The sequence below is a fragment of the Thermobia domestica genome, chromosome 11 (genome assembly GCF_964235325.1).
Source record: "Thermobia domestica chromosome 11, izTheDome1.hap1.1, whole genome shotgun sequence".
NCBI lineage: Eukaryota > Metazoa > Arthropoda > Insecta > Zygentoma > Lepismatidae > Thermobia > Thermobia domestica.
In genome coordinates this window covers 249,737,247-249,757,230 of record NC_137464.1, presented here as the reverse complement: position 1 = coordinate 249,757,230, position 19,984 = coordinate 249,737,247, and the positions used below count along the sequence as shown (strand labels likewise).

Below are 19,984 nucleotides of genomic sequence, written 5' to 3'. Positions count from 1 at the left end.
TGTGTATGTAGATTCGTATAATATATTTAAATTTATTAAGGCCAGTTACTGCGATAAGGCTGTGTGCTCATAATTTAAGAAACCCTCTCACGCAAGAAGACATTAGAATTGAATCCCTGTTGTAAGAGATGAATGAATATAATCAAGGATTAATAGAAACTAGTTTATCAACTGAGATGAGCCTATTAATCTTAGGCTTGGTGGCTGTTTTTTCAATTGAAGATATTCTGAAAAAGCGTGACACACTTGGTTCTTCTGTGAAACTTCCTGTTTGCCTTGCTAATTATTATTGTTTCTTAGTCATTACCTAATAAAAGTAGTGTCTCAAAAGTATTTCACTTCCTTTTTATTTGGTAAAGAGGGATTCGTTCTAGCTTAACCTGCAACTGTACCGTATTTTAAGATATTTAACTTACTGCTATTGTTGCATATCCACTAATTTATTCTGTTCAAGCATTGAATAGCTTCAATGACGATCGACTATTATTCTCAAGTGATTTATGTATTCTACAAACGCCCGTGATCAAAATCCAAAGCCTACATTATTAAAACCATTGCAGTGTACTCATATTAATCCATTTCTGTAATTCAACATTAAATAAACCAAAATAGAAACTAATAACTGCTTTCATTTTCAAAACCTAGTCACTATATTGACATTCAATACATTATTACGACGAGTATTAGTGATTCTGGTGTGTTAAGTAATTAAAATAAATAAATAAATAAATAACAGGTTTAGTTTTATGGAAACAGAAGAAGAAATTGGTATTATTTGTATTGGTAAATCTTTTTTGCACATACAACTTTCGAAGTAAGGTTCATTTACCGTCCCCGCCGCAACATGTGAGGAAGGTTGTGTATGTGTATATATAATTGAGATTATTGAGAATAACTGAAGAATTGGAACATTGAAGGGTAAGCAAGAACACTAGATTTAATGAGTTTCTTGCCGTCGATCCCAAATTGTAGTGCTTGTTTAGTTTAATATTGGAAACTACAAAGTTCTAGCAACAGTTAATTTTGATTTTATGGAGGAAGATTAGAGAAAGAAAATAGGAAAATCTAGGAAACAACTTAACTCAAGATTTTCCTCTAATACATAGTTTCCCCGAAGATAGCTTCAGCAAAATCAGAAGACGAATAAATATATATATATATATATATATATATATATATATATATATATATATAGATATAGATATAGATATATATATATATATAGATATAGATATAGATAGATAGATAGATATAAAAGGACAAAATTAAAATGTATATAAAAGTAAATACAATTTTAGATATACGTGGGGCACGCTATATATTTTGAGATGCCACGAAATTAGAGGAGAGCTGGCAAAACACTTTTTAAAAACCACCATCCTTCGGGAGTAAAGGCCAGACTTCAGTTGAGTCGCTGCTGTCACTGAGTGCACGTGGTACGGACGAGTTGTTAGCGAAACACGGAATTGTCCAGAGAACATGTGCGCGCAATGATGGTCAAGATTTCAAAGTCGGTTTAAGTGAACAACAAAGTCTTGAACGGCTGCGGCGTGCATTTGGTGATGAAAGTCCATCACAGGTAACTGTGTTTCGGTGGTATAGTGAGTTTAAAAGAGGACGGACATCGCTTGGTGATGAGCCACGTGCTGGTAAGCTCATTTCTTCAGTGACTGTTGACAGGATTGAGCGAGTGCGACGTATGGTCGAAGATGATCCAAGATGCAACTATCAAGTAGCTGAGTCAACCCTTGGTTTGGATCCTCTACAATCAATTCAGTTTTTCATCATCATCTCCATATGAAGTAAATTGTTAGTGGTTGAATACCCCATACGCTGAACGATTTCCAAAAGGCAGAGCGAGTAAGAATCGCGCGGGAAACGTTAGAAATATTAAGTAACGGTGGTCATCGTATTCTGTCTAAAATCGTAACAGGTGATGAAACATACATTTCATTTTTCGATGTTCCTACACGCCAGAACAGCCGTGTGTGGATTCACGAAGATGACCCAACCCCAACAATGGCGAAAAAAAGCAAAGTTCTGTCAAGAAAGTTACGTACGCAGTTTTCTTTCGGAGTACAGGCTTAGTGAAAGCAATTAAGCTTAAAGAGCAACGTACAGTTAAAGCCACCTGGTACACAACAAAATGTTTACCTGCAGTGCTTGAATCAGTCAGGAGTCGCGGATTAATGTTACATCACGACAATTCATCGTCACACACGGTACAGCAAACAGTTGACTTTTTACGTGAAAATAAGATGAAAGTCATTCCACATCCGCCCTACTCAACGGATTTGGCCATGTGTGATTTCTGGATGTTCTTTGATATATATATATATATATAAACTTACGTTTCACTACGGAGTTTTTTTTTTTTTTTTTCATTCATTCATTCACAAGGTGACTAGTTTCAACCCTTTCAATTGTGGAAGCTTCGGTTACAAAAGTGCATTGATGTAGGTGGGGATTACTTGGGAAATAAATAAACCCATTTGCATCACACAGCTTGTAATTTTCTTGTATCTCAAAATATATATAGCATGAGCCTCGTATATACACGAGGGATAAGTCATGGCAGCTATTTTTTTTCTTTCTTCGTGAGTGGAAGATATAACACGAAAAATTGACGATAGACGTTGAAAAATATATGGCATATACTACCGAGTGGTGCATGAGAAGATTCTCTTTCGTGGACTGCTTAATTCTAATTTTCCGTTTCTTGAAGTCATTACGGATTCTAAACGTAATAAAAAGCTTCAAATGGACACATCAAAACCAGCAGCTTAGATAAATTGCAGAATGTCAAAGTTTCGACATTTTAAAAATAATTATTGCTTTTCCCTTTTTGTGTTTCGAATTTTTATACTGTTTTCTGATACACAAAAGATATTTCATCATCTCTATATAAAAGAAAAAAAGCAAATAAATAATAATGTTTTCTTTTGGTGCCGAAAATGCGATACAAATCTTATAAATTGCGATACAAATTTACATTTGTCTTGCAGTTTGCTACGCAAAAAAAGTGTTAAAAAAAACTGATTATATAATATAGTAGAAAATTATCCCCGTTTAGCCACAAAGAAACTCTATACTTGTGAAGATGTTGCCTTCGTTGAGATCGCACTGTAGGATACGTTGTACATAATTGAATTCTATGAGTAGCGTAGTGTTATCTGAAATTGGCGCAATCGAAGGACTTTGACCAGCAGAGATAAAATAGATGTGAAATGTGTGAATAGCGCCTTCATTGAAATAGAGAGTGGGTTACTTGTTCAGTTTCCAAGCCTCCTCCTAATCTAAGATATCAGAGTAACAATTGCCATTTTGAGTCTCGGCTGGCCCTCTCTACTGGCCTACTATCTAGTGCTCGTGGTCCCGATAGAATTGTGCCTTCCCCGCCCAGACCCGCTTGTGCCCCCAGAAAAAAAAATTGGTCCACCAGTGGGTATTTAGCCAAATGAGTTGGCCAGTTTGCCTGTTTAGCCAATGAGTTTGCCAGTTACCCAGTTTATTTAGCCAAATGAGACAAGCTGCCGCCGCCTGGGCGCCTGCCTGTCACTTCCACCATCTCATCTAGCATACTGTTCACAGCCTGCCAGCAGCTCGGGTTTAGCGTAGAGATGGTCACAAAGTTTCGGTTCCAACGGAACCGGTACCAGACCTGGATCCGAAAAACCTGTTCCGGAACCGGATCCGTTCAGACCCAAAACCCGGTTCCACCAGGAACCGGTTCTGGCCATCTCTAGTTTGGAAGACCACGACTCGTTTAGCCCCAGTGCTGAAATAGAACGCTAAACTTCAACAAACAAGTCCCAGTTGGGTTAATTCTTATCCCCATTATAATGGTGAGACAAACAAAATGTGGTCAGAGTACTCGCGTTTGGTGCGAGTGGCCCATGTTTGATTCTCGATGGGCATTTCTTCGGTTTGTAGATTACGCTATAGGTTTACTTTTTGTATAGCCTTAATGGTTTACTTACACACAAATCTTACAGTATGAAAATCTTGTAGCTAACTAGTATGATGTAATACTTTTTCAGATATCATAAGTATGATCTGCTAAACAATATATTTGTTTATTTAAACATTTTGCAAATAGAAAATATCGATTTAAAGAAACAATATGGGGGTCACGGTGGCTCAGTTGTAGAAAGCTTACATCTAGTGTGTGGGGTCCCTGGTTCGATCTCCGATTAAGTTTGTGGTGGACAACATCGTGTTCGTGAGTTTTCTCGGGTATTCGTTTCCTCCCACATTCTCATTCCACTAATTCTTCCATCATCATTCACTTGCCTTAATCATGTAACTCCCTTAGCCTAACAGGCATTATTATGAAAGGTTAAACTGAAAAGGTTTAATTTCGTTTTATGTTAAAGAAATAATATTTGTAAGTTTCAGTGATTAATAAATTAATAATAATAATAATAATACTGAAGTGTTGTAATAATAGTTATGCTTTCTTGATAGGTATAACAAAAAATGAAAGAAAGCCACAAAGAAAACTTAAGCTCAATACAAACTACATGAAAGCTCACGTAACACACAAAGATCAATTTCAAGTCTGTTGGCTCAAGTAGAAAAGATTTTTCTGCTTGACCATTTGGATGAAAGAAGATTGTATGCATTAATGAGAGCTAACAACCGACAATACAATGTTTATCGTTCAATAGGAACGCGCACAATGTTTTGTTTTGCAGTTCTTTGCAACATCTCTAGGCTACTTTCAAAGAAAATTACTTAAGATCATAGATGATCGATTAGCAATCCTGCTTCGTAGTCAGTACTTCCCGGGTTTGAATCTTTCGGCCATCCATGTTTAGGTTTCTGCACGTGTTTTTAAGTTTTTCATTCTAATACTGGGATGGATGTAGTGGACCTGGCATGTGTTTCGTCCAGAATTCCTCCTCTTGTTTCTCTTCGTTAATTATTTCCACTGTAAAGATGACTTCTTAACTGTATTTGAATTTTTAGTAATAAATATAGTTAACAGAAATATAATTGAGAGTTTGCCATTTCTAGAGCTATATTAGTAGTTCTTAGCACTGGTCATATTGTATCTGAATAGGAAACGTGTTTTCTTATTGGATAGATTTTAATTCTTCTCCCCCCTTTTTTTTAAAAAAAAATGCTGTCCATGAAGGTTTTCTATAGTGACCTTTCAGTTCAGGTTATCGAATCATCGTCATTTTTGTAATGTTGATAATCTATCTCAATAGTGTTGCAAACTAATGACGTATATATGTGCGACCTTCAGTGTAAAGTATTCTTTTGATAGTGTATATCTGTGTAGTGAAGTACAACAACGTGTGCAGTGGCCTTAAGAAGTGTTAGTGTATCAAGAGCGTAAGCGTAGTCGGCTTTCGATATTTTAAGATTTCTTTTTTAAATATCTTATATTTTCTCTCACTCATTAATTGTTATATCTAGCGTTTTTTTTTACTCTCTAGTAATAGATTTGAAGTCTCTATTACTGAATTAAAAAAAAACTATTGGACAAGCTAGTTTCAACTTATGCGTAGATCAAAATGATTACGGCCAGATGGCAAACGCGGGTTCGGATTCCTACTTGAAGCAGTAAGTCCAGTAGCCCCTTGTGGTGAAAAAAAGACAAACTCCAACTATAAAAATAATACGTTGTACTTACGTGTTTCAGAGTAGTCAGTGCACATGTTCTGAGATCGGTTCCCGATGAGGCACTGTATCTCGGTTTTGTTCCAGTATTATGAGGGAGTGGGAAGGTATTTGTATTAAAGGGTAGTTAATTCCGATCTGGAAAGCCACTAATAACGGCGAATTTGCTTGTCATACATCACTCAACTAAAAATCCGTAGATGGCCATAGTTATTATTATTATAAACTATTGAAAATTAAGAGGAGTTTTTAACGCAGGAGAAATTTTCCGAAAGATATAGAATGTGGTGGGCATCATCTTAATATAGAGGCTGATCTGTTTCCATCTGAATAAATTAAAGTTTTAGCGTACGTAAGATATTTCACCCCACCATCATCAATCATGCTCGATGTTGATGGCTACCAATATGACCCATTCATGACATCAGTTTTCGCTGCAAGTCGTCGCTGTAGCTGTGCTATGGATACATTGTGTTACTCCTGTTGGGAGGCTTTCAGAAGCAATTTACCTTGTGAATCTAACGTGATGAAAGGCGTCGTTTGAGCTGTCTTAAAAGGACTAAAATATATGGGCTAGCGGTTGGAACTGTATAATGGGAATATCCTCGAACGGAGTAGCATGGATATCATTCTAGCTGTCATGCGTTGGTAGAAGCCCAGCAATGGTTTGGCCGTGTCACTTACCAAGCTTTGTACTGGTGCAGTTCTACGCAATGGGTGTCGTCGCCAAAGAATGGTGGTATTTCGTCTGTGTAAATTGGAGATAGGATTTTTTTTATTTATTTTTTATGTTTTTATTATTATTTTTTAATTTTTATTATTATTATTATTATTATTATTATTATTATTATTATTTTGAGCGTAGCAAATCGTAAGTTTCTCTCTTCAAAAGTAACAACCATAAAACCTTCCGTAAAATTTTCTGCATTAACGCACAAAGTTACATCGAGATTTTTTTTTTTTTTTTTTTTTTTTTTTAAATAAAGATCTACGTAGGTGATTGCCTGATTTTTTCCACATTCAACCTAGATTGAACCCTGATTTGTTCATTGTCTTAATAAGTTTATAACCGTGATCAGGTAGATGGCGCTCCTACAGCTTTCTACCCGTGATCTTTCGCTCCGCAATATGCCATGATGTCAACGTATGTACACTAGCCTTACGGACAGTTTGCACCCTCAATTTGTGATATAGATTGCTCTATTTACTGTTGATAGGACCCATAAACGCCGTGATAATACTCTCATAGGCTGCCGTATTCCAAATCTTCTTTACCACAGATCTAGAGTTTTTTTGACACCCTCTTTGGATGCAATTTCGTTAGTGATGTGGGTTGTAGAGGAGCCTACTTTGCTTAACATGTAATTATAACACTAACATTGGCCCGTCCTACCACAAAGCCAATGTTCGGATAGCGTTCTACTATGCGGAAATAGTTTTAAGTTTCCATAGTAAAGAACCATGGCATGCCTTTCCCAAAAGTTTTGTCGCGTTTGGTTACAACAACAGCTCAGAGACTGATACAAGTGTGAATACAGTTTTGTTTGCTGTGTAAAACCGGGTTTGAAAGGTGTCGCTGTCTACAAGATGTTCGGATGGAAACATCAATCTCTGTATATTCGAAAAACATTTATTATTTCGCTGTCTCTAGAATAACTTCTATTTTTCCTCTTCATTTCGTGACAAAGCTGTATCAATCATCCGCATTCGTTGTGGATTCTTCATTAAGGACAAATGTTGACACTGTGCTGGACCGAAAGTCATAAAGGGGTTATAACTGTGAATAACTTTTTATCATTAGTTTTCATTGATATTTCATAGACTTAAAGACCAAGAATGGAAAATTGTTTACACTTATATGTGGAATATAATCTCAGGAAGGTGTCCGCCATTATTTGCCTCGCAGATACAGGCTCTGTGTACCACATGTTTCATGGCTGGAGCCAACATTTCTGGTGCGAGTGCCCGTATTTCTGTACGAATATTGTGCTTAATCTGCTAAATTGTTTATGGTAGTATGTGAACAATCCACAAACAATACAGCAGCTCAACGACAATGTTCGTGCAGAAATACAGGCTCTCGAACCAGAAGTGTTGACCTCTATCATGAATCGTGTGCTACGCAGGGCCCATATCTGTGAGGCCCATAATGGTGGATACCTTCCTGAGATTTATTCCGCATATAAGTGTAAACAATCTCTCATCCTTGATCATTAAGACTGTGAAATATCAATGGAAACTAATGATAAATAAAAAAGTTATTCACAGTTATAATCCCTTCGTGACTTTTGGCCCACCCTGTAGAAAACATTTATGTAGAGATTAACATTTTCACGTTACCATTAAAAACAAAAGTTCTTCCATTTTGTATATACACCGTCAATTTAACAAACTCTGTAGACTACCTACCTTTTTCACTGCAAATCGGGTATTATATACGTTACTGTTGTATGAATTCTGGAAGGAATATAACTCCTTCGTGATGTGTTCTTTACCAAGCGGAAAGAAGCTAATTGCTTATCAAATAATTAAAACTGCAGAAGCTAATAAAGAAAGAGAATTGACGTGGAGGATCCGAGTTCGATTCCCAGCGGGAGCTCATGTGGTTGGGATTCCACGTTAATCAGTAGGTCCACGTCTCATATAGCCTCGCTGCTGAACGGGACTTAAACGCAAATCAACTCAACTCAACCAAAGAAGAGGAAAAATTGTGTAAATATGACCTGAAAAGTCGTGCCTAGAAACGCGTATGGAGCTGTCCAATGAAATGTTTTTCTTCATAAATATTAGAATAATCACAGTACGTATATTAGGTTATAACAGCACGCCAAAGAACACCATTGTTATTCCTTTCTATGACTGACCGCGAATAGCACCCGCCCCAGCTAGTTGTGGGTTTAGTGAATCTGTGTTTCTACTCACTTGCCTCCCCTCGGTCTGGCTCCATCCTTCTCAGAAGATTAAGATCTACTATATCCTCTTGTAAGAAATAGTCCAATATTGATACCATTGTCCAGAACCAGCTTAAACGGGAACTTGTGAAATAGTACTAATTCACGTGTGAGAGAGATTCTTAAATCTTTGCGATTATTATTATGTTTATAATACTTAACATCATTTTATGTGTGTGTGTCTGTGTCTATATAATATATGTACTGAAATAGCATGAGTGTGTATATGTAAATATTCAAATATTAAATGCTCGGTAGATCCAGGTGTAAATAGAGATAGCTGTTTTAGATATTGACTTTTTAACATATTTAAATTAAGAGCATTGGGTGATTTTTAATACTAGTTATACTGACCACTCAAATTTGCGAAGTAAGTTCGATTTTTTCTTTCTTCTTTTTTACTAGTTAATTATAACTAAACAGTCGTAAAAAGCTAAATATTTTGATAACGAATTCCTAGGCGAAAGCATGCTGTTTATAGTTGTATATTTTTATTCCCAGTGCATGAACGCACCTTTTGTGTGTGTATTATTTGTTGTGATTTCATCTGATTTTTATTTATTATTAATCTTGTGCAGATCCAAGTGAGAAACATGAGTGGAGAAAACTATTGGTTGAATAAGAATCTGTGGGAGACAGATCCCGAACTTTTTGACATTATCAAGAAAGAAAAACAGCGACAAGTCTCTGGTTTGGAAATGATTGCCTCCGAAAACTTTACGAGTCTTCCCGTATTACAGGCCTTAAGTTCATGTCTTCATAATAAGTATTCAGAAGGATTACCCGGACAAAGGTAAACGAAAAGTATTTCTATTAGCGATCTATCGGTAATCTTTAAACTAGAAAAATTAGTATAAGGTAACAAAAAAAGTTCTTTCCGTTTTAGAGCAGTGATAAATAAAGAGCAATACATGGACGGCATGTACCTGTATGTTTCGAAATAATCTCCAACACCTTTTATCAACGTTCCTGCCAAACCAACACAGCATAGTATCCTGGTGCAAAGAAGTCCATGAGTGCATTTCGAAGGTCTCCTCATTTGTGAATGATCTCCCACGGAGATGGTTGTCGAGGGGATGAAACAGGTGGTAATCTGTTGGCGCAAGATCTGGTGAGTATGGTCAGTCAGTCTCCCCCATCCAAGTTGTTGCAGCGTCTCCTGGGTCCTTTTTATCACATGTGGCTTGGCATTGTCGTGCAGGAACGGCACACCTTTGCGTTTCACCAATACCGGCTCCTTCTGCCGCAATTCATGGTGTACTCTTTGCAACTACTAAGAGTAGAGGTCAACAGTGATGGTCTGACAGGTGGAAGGAGCTCGTAATGCACCACTTGCCGACAATTCCACCATACAGAGGGCATAATCTTTCGTGGGTGCAAAGATGGTTTTGAGGTATGAGAAACGGTCACGTGGCGACAACTAATGTCTGGTACGCTTGGGACATCATAGAGAACCTACTTTTCGTCACCAGTAAACAAGCGATCAAAGATGGATGTGTTCAGGTGCCGAGTGCGCAAGGATAAACAGGCTATCATTCGCTGTTCTTTGGCTGCCGACAATATATGGGGTACCCACTTGCTTAACTTGTGTGACTTCCCTATTCCATGCAGATGCAGTCTGATTGTTCCAGCGGAAACACGGAACCTTTCTGTAAGTTCATCACACGTTAGACCAATGTCCTCCTCGATGGCTGCTTTCAGAACCTCCGTGTCCAACACATGTGGTCCTTCACTGCGAGGTTCATCCGGAAGGCCCACATCTCCCGAACGGACTGGCGGTCAGTTCATTCTCGGCATCCTCTCCATATGCATATGCAGCGACTTGATACGGCACCTGACAAAAGTCCACTTTAAAGTCTACAACAAACACACGTGAACATGCTGCTTCCACACCTTTTATTTTTCTTCGACACTGGACGAGCTATGACTGCTCTATGTGCGCAACGTGCCTGTATTACTGAAGGTCGATGGTCAAAGTAACTTCCGATCGCTTGGCAGGCACGCGCGTCATTTTGTTTCCTGTATGTGAGCACATGATTAATGGAACGTCAAAAATGGCAGGAACTTTTTTTTTTTTTTTTTTTGGTTACCTTGTACATAAATTTCTTTGTGATATTTGAAGAGTTGATTTTAAATAAGGTCTCGTGAAACAAATCTGAAATTTTACATGTTTCTTCTGCCGCCTCCCTTTTAATTTTTGTGTCGTATTTCACATAGGATGACGTGGAGCATTTATTGCAGGGGCGTATAATTTCTATGCATTTCAGTTGTATACCTCAATTCAGTATAATATGTGTTATTTAGCATAACACAAGACAAGTATAATTGTTTTTAAAAACTGGTTTTAGAAAGTAATTGTGGCAAATTATTTATATATATATAGCAGCGTCCTCCTTTAGCAAGAATATAAATTTTGAAGAAGATAATATATTAAAACAATGCTTAAGGTCTGCTGAATTTACATGTCTGTAAGCATCTGTGAGAGATTGCTACATTACAGATGAAGAACTTTTTCTTTCTAGGTACAAAGTTAAATTTTTCCCAATTTATCCGGACCTCAGATTTCGTCTTAGAAATCGCTAATTACGTTGTGCCTTTAGCAAAACTCTTAATGTAGCTGACAATATAGGCTACTTACATTTTGAAGAGAATGTAGACACTGTAAATGTTTTAAATAAATTGATGTAATAGTTTTAAAGTCTATTTATGAGAGTTCATTCATAATTTCCTTATAAATAGATAGAAAACATTTTGAAACTTTAAAGGGCTAAAACTGGCCATGACGTGATTGCCCAAAAGTTTGTGCAATGTAAATACAAACAGAAGCTAGGAAACTTTGCCATAGTTCTTCCAGGTTTGGGGTAATTCTGGCAGTTGGGAGTCAAGACATCGTGCCCATAAATTATTTTCGTTTACATCAATGTTAAACGTTTTCTATTGCATTAATTACTCGTATTTCATCATGCACTCATATGAATAAGAATTTCTGTTACTGTAAACCATAATCGTAGAATATGAAACTGGAAATTTCGTACTTTTTCAGTTGCTTAAACTACAGTGTTTAAAGGAATAATCAAAATATATAAAATTGGAATTCATGGTGTGGTGCATTTTTCCCCTTTCTTCTGGAAAAGAAAACCGTAAACGAAATTCATGAGAGTATTTTACCCACATTGGATGACTCATGTCCTTCCTATAAAACTGTTCGGGTATAAGTAAATGAATTTAAGCGTGCAAGAACGAAAACAAGTATTGAAGATGCACGACGTCGTGGAGCCCCGAAATCCTCGATAAAATCGAAATCATAATTTGGTTTTAGCCAGCAGGCAAGTGAAAGTGCATGAGTTTGCAGAAGCCACAAGCACTTCAACTGAGCGGATCTCCTTCATTTTACATAATGAGTTGCACATGAAAAACCTGTGTCACTGAGCGATAATTGGCCAAGCTTCCACATCCTGCCCATTTACCAGATCTAGCTCCATCGGACGATCGTCTACTCCCTTAACTCAAAACTTTCTTGACAGGGCGAAAGTTTAAGTCAAATGAAGGGGGTCATACAGGAAGTAAAGGAGTATTTTGAAATCTCCGAAGAAATTGTTTCCGCGAAGGAATTGCGAATCTAGAAAAACGTTGGAGCAAGTGCGTAGAGCTTCGAGGGGACTGTGTTGAAAAATAAAGTAAGTTACAAAACTCGAATTATTATCTTGGTATCAAAAGCACTTAAGGAAGGTGAAGAATGCAACTCATTCATTATCCAGGATTGTTTTCACTGTTTCAATACCATCACATTGCAGACTGAAATTGGTAATTTCTATTGTAGTCAAAACAAAATGTTCTATTTATGATTATTTTATATGTATTTGTGGATTCTTTAGAAATGTTTTGCATTGGGATATAAAAATTGTCCTGCCCTGCGTGGAAAAATTATCTTGCAAATTCTGATAGTATAGATTTTTTGAAAAATTCGATGGTATATATGGAATTTTTATACTGTTGATTTATACATTATTCGAGCGCTATATTGTATAAGGAATTGTTTAATTCTTTGTTCTGAAACGTCGAAGCTGTTTCTTATTACCAAATAACCTAACCATACAATATAACGAATCACATGTTAATCATCAGATTTGCCAAACTTCAAAAAACTTTTGTTTCGTACCAGGTTTCTTTCTTTCTTTTTCGTAAAAAGGAAAAGGAAAAAGAATGTTCTTCGAAAAAAAAAAATACCTCTTTCAATGGAGTATACGGATAACTGCATATCCCTTCCATAAACCTACTGTCACTTATTCACAAGACGACAGAGAAGGGTACAGTGATATTTCTTGAATCTGGAATTCTAGGTAGTATTGATCCGATATTTTTAAACAGAAAATAGCGTGTCTTTATTTGACGTTACCTGAATGCGGTTCTGTTTTCAGGTATTACGGTGGCAATGAGTACATAGATGAAATAGAAATTTTGTGTCAAAATCGTGCGCTTGAAGCTTACGGTTTAGATCCAGAGCAGTGGGGAGTCAACGTTCAGCCTTATTCTGGATCCCCGGCCAACTTTGCTGTCTACACTGCGTTAGTAGAGCCACATGGAAGGATTATGGGTAAGTTGGTTTGTTACTTGTTTAATTTTCAGTTTGTGTAAAATTGCAAATTTGTAATGACTAGTATAACATTCAAGTGATGTTGAAATTTTAACACTCATAAAAGAAATTCACATTGTGAGTGCCTTTTCCTTATATTTAATATAGAATGCACCATTTGCAAACTTCGATAGGTTCTGTTACATTCAAGGTTTACTGTAGTTCCTTTTATTTCTGCATTTAGTTGAGAAACTATGTAGAATGTAGGTACAGATCAAACCAATATTTTTAAATGAAGAATGTGTGAGGGCAACAAAGTATTATAGACTGAAATAGTGTGACGTCATATTCTTCTCGTTGCCATGGTGATCGCGTTGTTATTTTCTAAACATGGCCTAAGAACGTAATTACAAAGCGAAAACAGTGACGTATTAACTTCTGGATTGCAAAGATTAGATTGAAAGGAACAGTTGCATATGTAAAGAAGATTTCCAATGAATGGAACTACGAAAAGATAGGAAAAGCAAGCAATTTGATAAATATGGTAAAATATGACAAGCGTTGAAAATGAAATGTTTCCTTTGATACCGTAGATTTTGTGTATTTATCTATACATTTGGGGGTTAAGTGTCAAAATACTTAAACTTGTTTATTATCGGATATTAAACTTAAATAACTCTGGAAAATCTTTATTTAGTGCCATCAGTATGACACATTACATTGCATATGTGTAGGGCTACAGAATTAGTGTTTAAAACTTAACCGATCAAAAATCGGTCCAGACTAAAAATTCTCAAAACGTATATAGCTACAAGCCTACTTCTTTATTATTATTATTGTTTGTTTCTTTATTTCGTAGCCACTGTAACTATGCACTCATATTTGAAAGCGTGGGTGTAAGATATCTGAATGCGCCAATATAATTTTAACATTATTTTCAAAGTAGACAGTGATTTTTTCCTTGTAGACAAATCGTATATTTGTTCTAGTTTTATTGTGCCGACAGCTTGTTAGTCTCTACCTTAGAGCTTCTACATTGCGTATAATTGCTTTTGTTCATTGCGTATAATTGCTAGTGTTTCTTATGCAATTTCTATCTTATCATTTTACGTAGAAGATTCCTTAGATGGTACTTCATGAATTACTGAATTTGACTCGTAAATTTTCTAAATAGTGGCCCCATTCTTAATCTGCACTTTTTTTTTTTTTTTTTTTACTAACTTTGTCTTCAAAATATTTTACAATTGTCTAATTAACAGTATGTGATTATTAACAGCAGACTTAACAGTATTCCTTTCGATCCATGTATTTGTTTAGAAAAAAACATGGCGATCACCATGGAAACGAGGAGGGAATGACGACATCACTATTTTAGTCTATTGATGTATGAATTTTGCACTGAATTTAAAGAGTTTATTATATTATATTAATAATAATAATGAGATTTAAGACGTGTATTGTGTGAAGCAGCAGCAAGATGTTTTATTTATAAGTGTAAATACTTAATTTCCATACATGATCTCACAAATATCTTTCTTTACCTAAGACTTGACGATTTGATATAGTCAGAGATAGTCAGTTTGATATAGTCTTGAAAAAGTGAAAGGAAATTCAACATTTAACATGTTTTGTTAAACGATTTATAATAATTTGGAAGAGCAAAGTGAATACTTTTCGAGCTTATTGTTCTAGTACTTTCTGTCTTGTCTTATATTCAGCGACTCATTTATAGGACATGAATGTTAAGTCCAGAAGGGCAAAACATGAAACCTTTATTAATCCATTGAAGCCTTTTTGCTTCATTGTATAAAGCTTTTTTGTTATTTTATTTTATTTTATTTTTATTTTATTTATTTATTTATTTATTTATTTTAAGGTTTGGATTTACCTGACGGAGGTCATTTAACCCATGGCTTCATGACAGCGAATAAGAGGATATCAGCCACCTCCATATTCTTCGAATCAATGCCGTATAAAGTTAATCCTGAATCAGGTTTAATAGATTACGACAGACTAGCTGAAAACGCCAAACTATTTAAGCCAAAGTTAATTATTGCTGGTAAGTTGTTTTGAGATACATTTCCCTTCTACTTATTATTTTAAATTATATAGCTTTAGCTTCCAAACTCTTTAAAATACTAAGAGCTGTTTATCTTTTTACATTTTTACGTCATTTTATTTTATTTATTTACAGTACACTTTCGGTTAATCGAGCCTCCGGGTTATCCGAAGTGGTTGTTAGTTATAAATATTTCTTTTTATTTTCAGCTTGAACGTAATAGTTAAATGTTAAACCTTGTTTTATAAGAACTTAAATTAATACATAATTTTCTGAATTTTATCCTGTAATTCATTGAATTTCATACTGTAATAACTGGATATAAACATACAGTATTAATGTATCATTCTTAAAACTATTTCTCTTTAGAATTGTTTTTCTTTAAAATCATTTTCCTATAGACTTAACACTGGATATATTGATAATAAAGATACTTTAAATTCATTTACTTGTTTGGCAAGGTCTACTTATAAAATATAATTTCAAAATGCGTTCTACCTCTTACGTCTTAAATATGTGATTTTTTGCAAACCATAAAACATTGGAATTACATTGCCATAAATGTAAGTTCATCACGAATTCAGAATCCATTCTAGAGTATTAATGTAATTTGGTTTCGGTTCACAAGTCATAATGTTCGGTTTAAATAACTATTAATGTAAGGATAGTTCTGACCATTTCGAATGACAAATTTCGTTTGCCGTATTAAACTCACTAATGTGTCTTTTAAGTTACTCAACTACAATTAGCGTATGAGATTAATGTAAAATGCAATTAGTGTTTCACAACCAGCGTTGAAAGTCCAGAATATAGTTTTACTTTCGAGCATCAATAAATTGATAATAAGGTCGAAAGGCATTACGATATAGTATCGAAGGAGTTATTTGCACAACTTGACGCACTTAGCTACTCTGATATACCAGTTACGTCATGTGATAAGTTTTAGCCTTCCTGCCAAATGTTTGACAGATTAGTTTTCAATCTTATAATACGATTATTCTTTATGATCACGTTGAGTATAATAATATAGTCGAGTAGTATGGTGACACTTTCGATTCCTTTTTGGGGATTATTTTGCCTTTAATTTCTCAAACACTTCAGGACGATAACCACGCTATCTATTAAGATAAGAATAAGATATGTATGATACTAGCAAAAGCTGACAATATACAATATGGCTAATCAGATAAATATAACCCAAAATTGTGATTACTCTAAAATTTTTAATTTTTGTTTAATTATAATACAGCCTACAGGTAACAATTACATGAATTGGTATATTACTTCAGGGTTAACAAAGTGAGTGCTCGAGCATAAATTGTTATGCGTAATTGTCGAGAAAAACAAAATTTGTGTATGTGTGTTAAAGAAGTATATAATTCATTTTCAATGCATTGGATAGTTTTTATTATCCTATTATTTATTTTATTACTAGATTATTTATTTCTGTAGTAAATATGAAAAATATACACTACTAGCAGAATACCCGTTATTCGCACGGGGAAAATACTTTTCATTTTGGACATAAGGGGATGATTTGGATTTAAACGGCATCGGAAGTGTCACTGTTCATCTGAGCGACCCCGATAACTATGGATTCGACACTAATATCGGTCATTTTAGATCATTTTTAAATATCTTCCTCTCCCCTAAGTTTTACCGTCAACGTGCAATGATAAAAACCATCTCAGGTCTGAACCTCATCTATGTTGAAAAATTGATCGAGATCGGTCGGGTGGTTCAAGAGTTATTAAGTCACAAACATGGCCACTTTCATTTTTACAAGATCTGTCCTGAAAGTAATGTCAGAGAATTTGTTGTGACGCGACTGTACGTCGGAGCGCGGTCTAACCGATTGAAACTGGTAGTGGGGAACCCAGCTTAGCAGCGCTCCGTCGCTCAGTGTGCTCCGAGCATCCGGAGAGTGACAACGGGCCTGTCTGTGAGGGTTGTTTGTGATCTTGTGCACGTGAAAATGCAGAGTTCGTTAGAACAAAGATTTGCGATCAAGTTTTGCGTGAAACTTGGCAAGACCGCGTACGGAAACTGCTACTATGATCAAGACTGCTTAAAAAGAACATGCTCTATCAGATCGGCAAGTGTTTCAGTGGCACAAGGCCTCTTTGGAAGGCCGGGAAGAGGGCGACGACAAGGACCGCGCCGGACACCCATCCACGACCACCACTGCTGACAATGTGACGCGAGTGAGGGAACTGTTGAACTCAGAACAATGATTAAGTGTTCGTTTAATGGCCGACATGTTAAACATTCCGAAAACTCAAGTTCATGAAATCGTTACAAACCATATCAGCATGCGGAAGGTGTGCGCAAAAATTGTTCAAAAAACGCTCACTGACAACCAAAAGTCACGCCGCGTTGAAACATGCCAAGGAAACCTCGACATGCGAAAACATGATCGAAAATTTTTGGACAACGTCATTACAGGTGACGAGACTTGGATATCTGAATATGACCTGGAGATCAAAAGGCAATCATCGGAGTAGCATACGCCCTCGTCCTCTCGCCCGAAGAAAACCAGGATGAGCAAATCAAAGATCAAGATCGTGCTCATTGTGTTTCTTGACATCCACTGAATGATTCATCACGAGTTTGTAGAACATGAAACCACTGTGAACTCCAAATTTTTTATGTGGAAGTCCTCAAAAGACTGAAATGCAGGGTTCAACACATCCGGCCGGACAACTGAAAGTTGCACCACGATAACGCACAGTGCCTTCATCGTCACCGACTACCTGGTTAAAGCAGAGGTGCCAACGATCCCCCAGCCCCTGTACAGCCCGAACTTGGCTCCCCCGACTTTTTTCTGTTTCCACGCCCCAAAACACCCCTAAAAGGCAAGCATTTTGGGACAGTGGACGGGATCAAAACAGCTTGCACCGCAGCATTAAAGGACATTACGGAGGAGGATTACTGCAACGTATCGGAGAGCTGGAATTCCCGCTGGAGCTGATGTATCGACGCAAAAGGAGACTATTTTGAAGATTTTTAAACACTTGTAACGATAAATTCAATAAATGATTTGTAGTAAACTTACTGACATTACTTTCAGGACAGGCCTTCTATATATATATATATAATATCGATTAAGTGCGGATCGTATCGTATCTATTGTTGCTTGATTTATCCTAATATTGACCTATACAACGCTTGTACAGTATAATGCAGTCTAGGGGATAGCTTTAAAGAAACTCACTTGTAGTCATATAGCCTATTCGTATCATTAAATCGTATAATTTGACATCTGGGTTGGTATTGTCGCTATCTTATACTTTATTTCCTGTATATAGTACACTGTATTCGCTTAGCCTCACTTTATCGCGAAAGTGTTTTTATCTTTTTACGTTATTTCAGGCATGAGCTGTTATGCAAGGAATTTAGATTACAAACGATTCCGACAGATAGCAGATGAGAATAATGCTATATTAATGGCCGATATGGCGCATATCAGTGGATTAGTGGCAGCTAAAGTGGTTCCAAGTCCCTTTGAGTATTGTCATATAGTCACTACTACGACTCATAAAACTCTGCGAGGACCAAGAGCAGGCGTTATATTCTTCAGGAAAGGTAATGTAATTTGTATAACGTAAAAGAAATAGTAAGGAATAATTCCTCTTAAAATATTGTGTTATCAATTTTTGAGTTTTGTTTCTCCTGTACTGGACTAGAGGGAGAGGATTATGTTAAAAATTGGATATAAATCAAGTAGTTTTCAATTTAATGTTCCTTAGTACTTTCCTGCAGGACGAATAAAACGGATGATAATTTAAAGTAAATGATTTAGTATTTGTAAACTGAAGATGATGGGAGAAAACGGGAAAATCCCGAGAAAACTCTGGAATACTTGTCCACCACAAACTTATTTAACGTACGATCGAACCATGTAACTTCCCACCAGATTTGAGTGCTCTACCATTGTTTCCCCACCACTTTAGCTAGATATCAAAATTAGAGGTGGAAATAAAAATTCTCTCTCATGATGCGTTCTTTATGTTTTGCTGTGGACCATATAACATAGCCAGATTTATTTTTGAAAATCCATACATAATACCCTTCTGAATAGCTTCATTACTCAGATAGTCACATACTTTCTACTAGGACCCTCTATAATGTTAAAAAGCCATATTGTTGACTGAGAGCCTGTTATCAAGCAGAGAAAGAGAAAGTGAAGTAAACGGAGAGAATAATTATATAATATTTGTGCAGTTGTAATTGTTAATGACAATAGAACAAGTTAAGGGTATTTAGACGACGAAAATTTAATAGAAGATTGATTAGTGCCGATTGTCAACTTGCGCTGTGTTCAGATAGTATATTTTTCGTAAAACTATCGTTGTATATATTACATATTGGGAGTGTTCATTCATTTTAAGGGATCTATTGGTAACGATATTGCTTGATTGTGAAAAATAGTTACAAATTGATCATTCAAAATATTGTCCATCGCTATCCATATTTCCCCTCATCTTTCTGGTAATAGGTGGATTCCAATTCGAAAGAACAACACATCTTTAGAGGCTATGTACTAGTCCACACATTTTTTTGTATCCTCATAAGAATGGAAGCGCTGCTTAGATAATTTCATGAATCATCAATCGAAATGGTTGGTAATCGAAAGGAACAATGTCTGGCTAATACAGCGGGTTAAGCGCTTATAATGGCCTGGTTACCTTGACTGGTTTCGCAACATGAACCTGAACATTGTTAACCTGGAAGATCACGTTATCGTGTCTTTTCGAGTAACCTGGCTGT

At 36.1% G+C, this 19,984-nt stretch overlaps 1 protein-coding gene across 7 annotated transcripts in view; it reads left to right on the top strand.

Moving 5' to 3' along the window:
• The window catches only part of Shmt (serine hydroxymethyl transferase), a 54,780-nt gene that overhangs the window by 18,570 nt on the left and 16,226 nt on the right, over nt 1–19,984 (top strand). For 5 of the 7 annotated variants that reach the window (XM_081731992.1, XM_081731994.1, XM_081731997.1 and 2 more), the window contains 4 exons: nt 9,161–9,375; nt 13,001–13,176; nt 15,032–15,214; nt 18,587–18,799. In XM_081731992.1, the coding sequence (XP_081588118.1) occupies nt 9,161–9,375; nt 13,001–13,176; nt 15,032–15,214; nt 18,587–18,799 (787 nt within the window). Of the gene's footprint in view, nt 1–5,206; nt 5,344–9,160; nt 9,376–13,000; nt 13,177–15,031; nt 15,215–18,586; nt 18,800–19,984 lie in introns of those variants that run through there. The other 2 variants (XM_081731996.1, XM_081731998.1) reach the window with 2 other exon arrangements.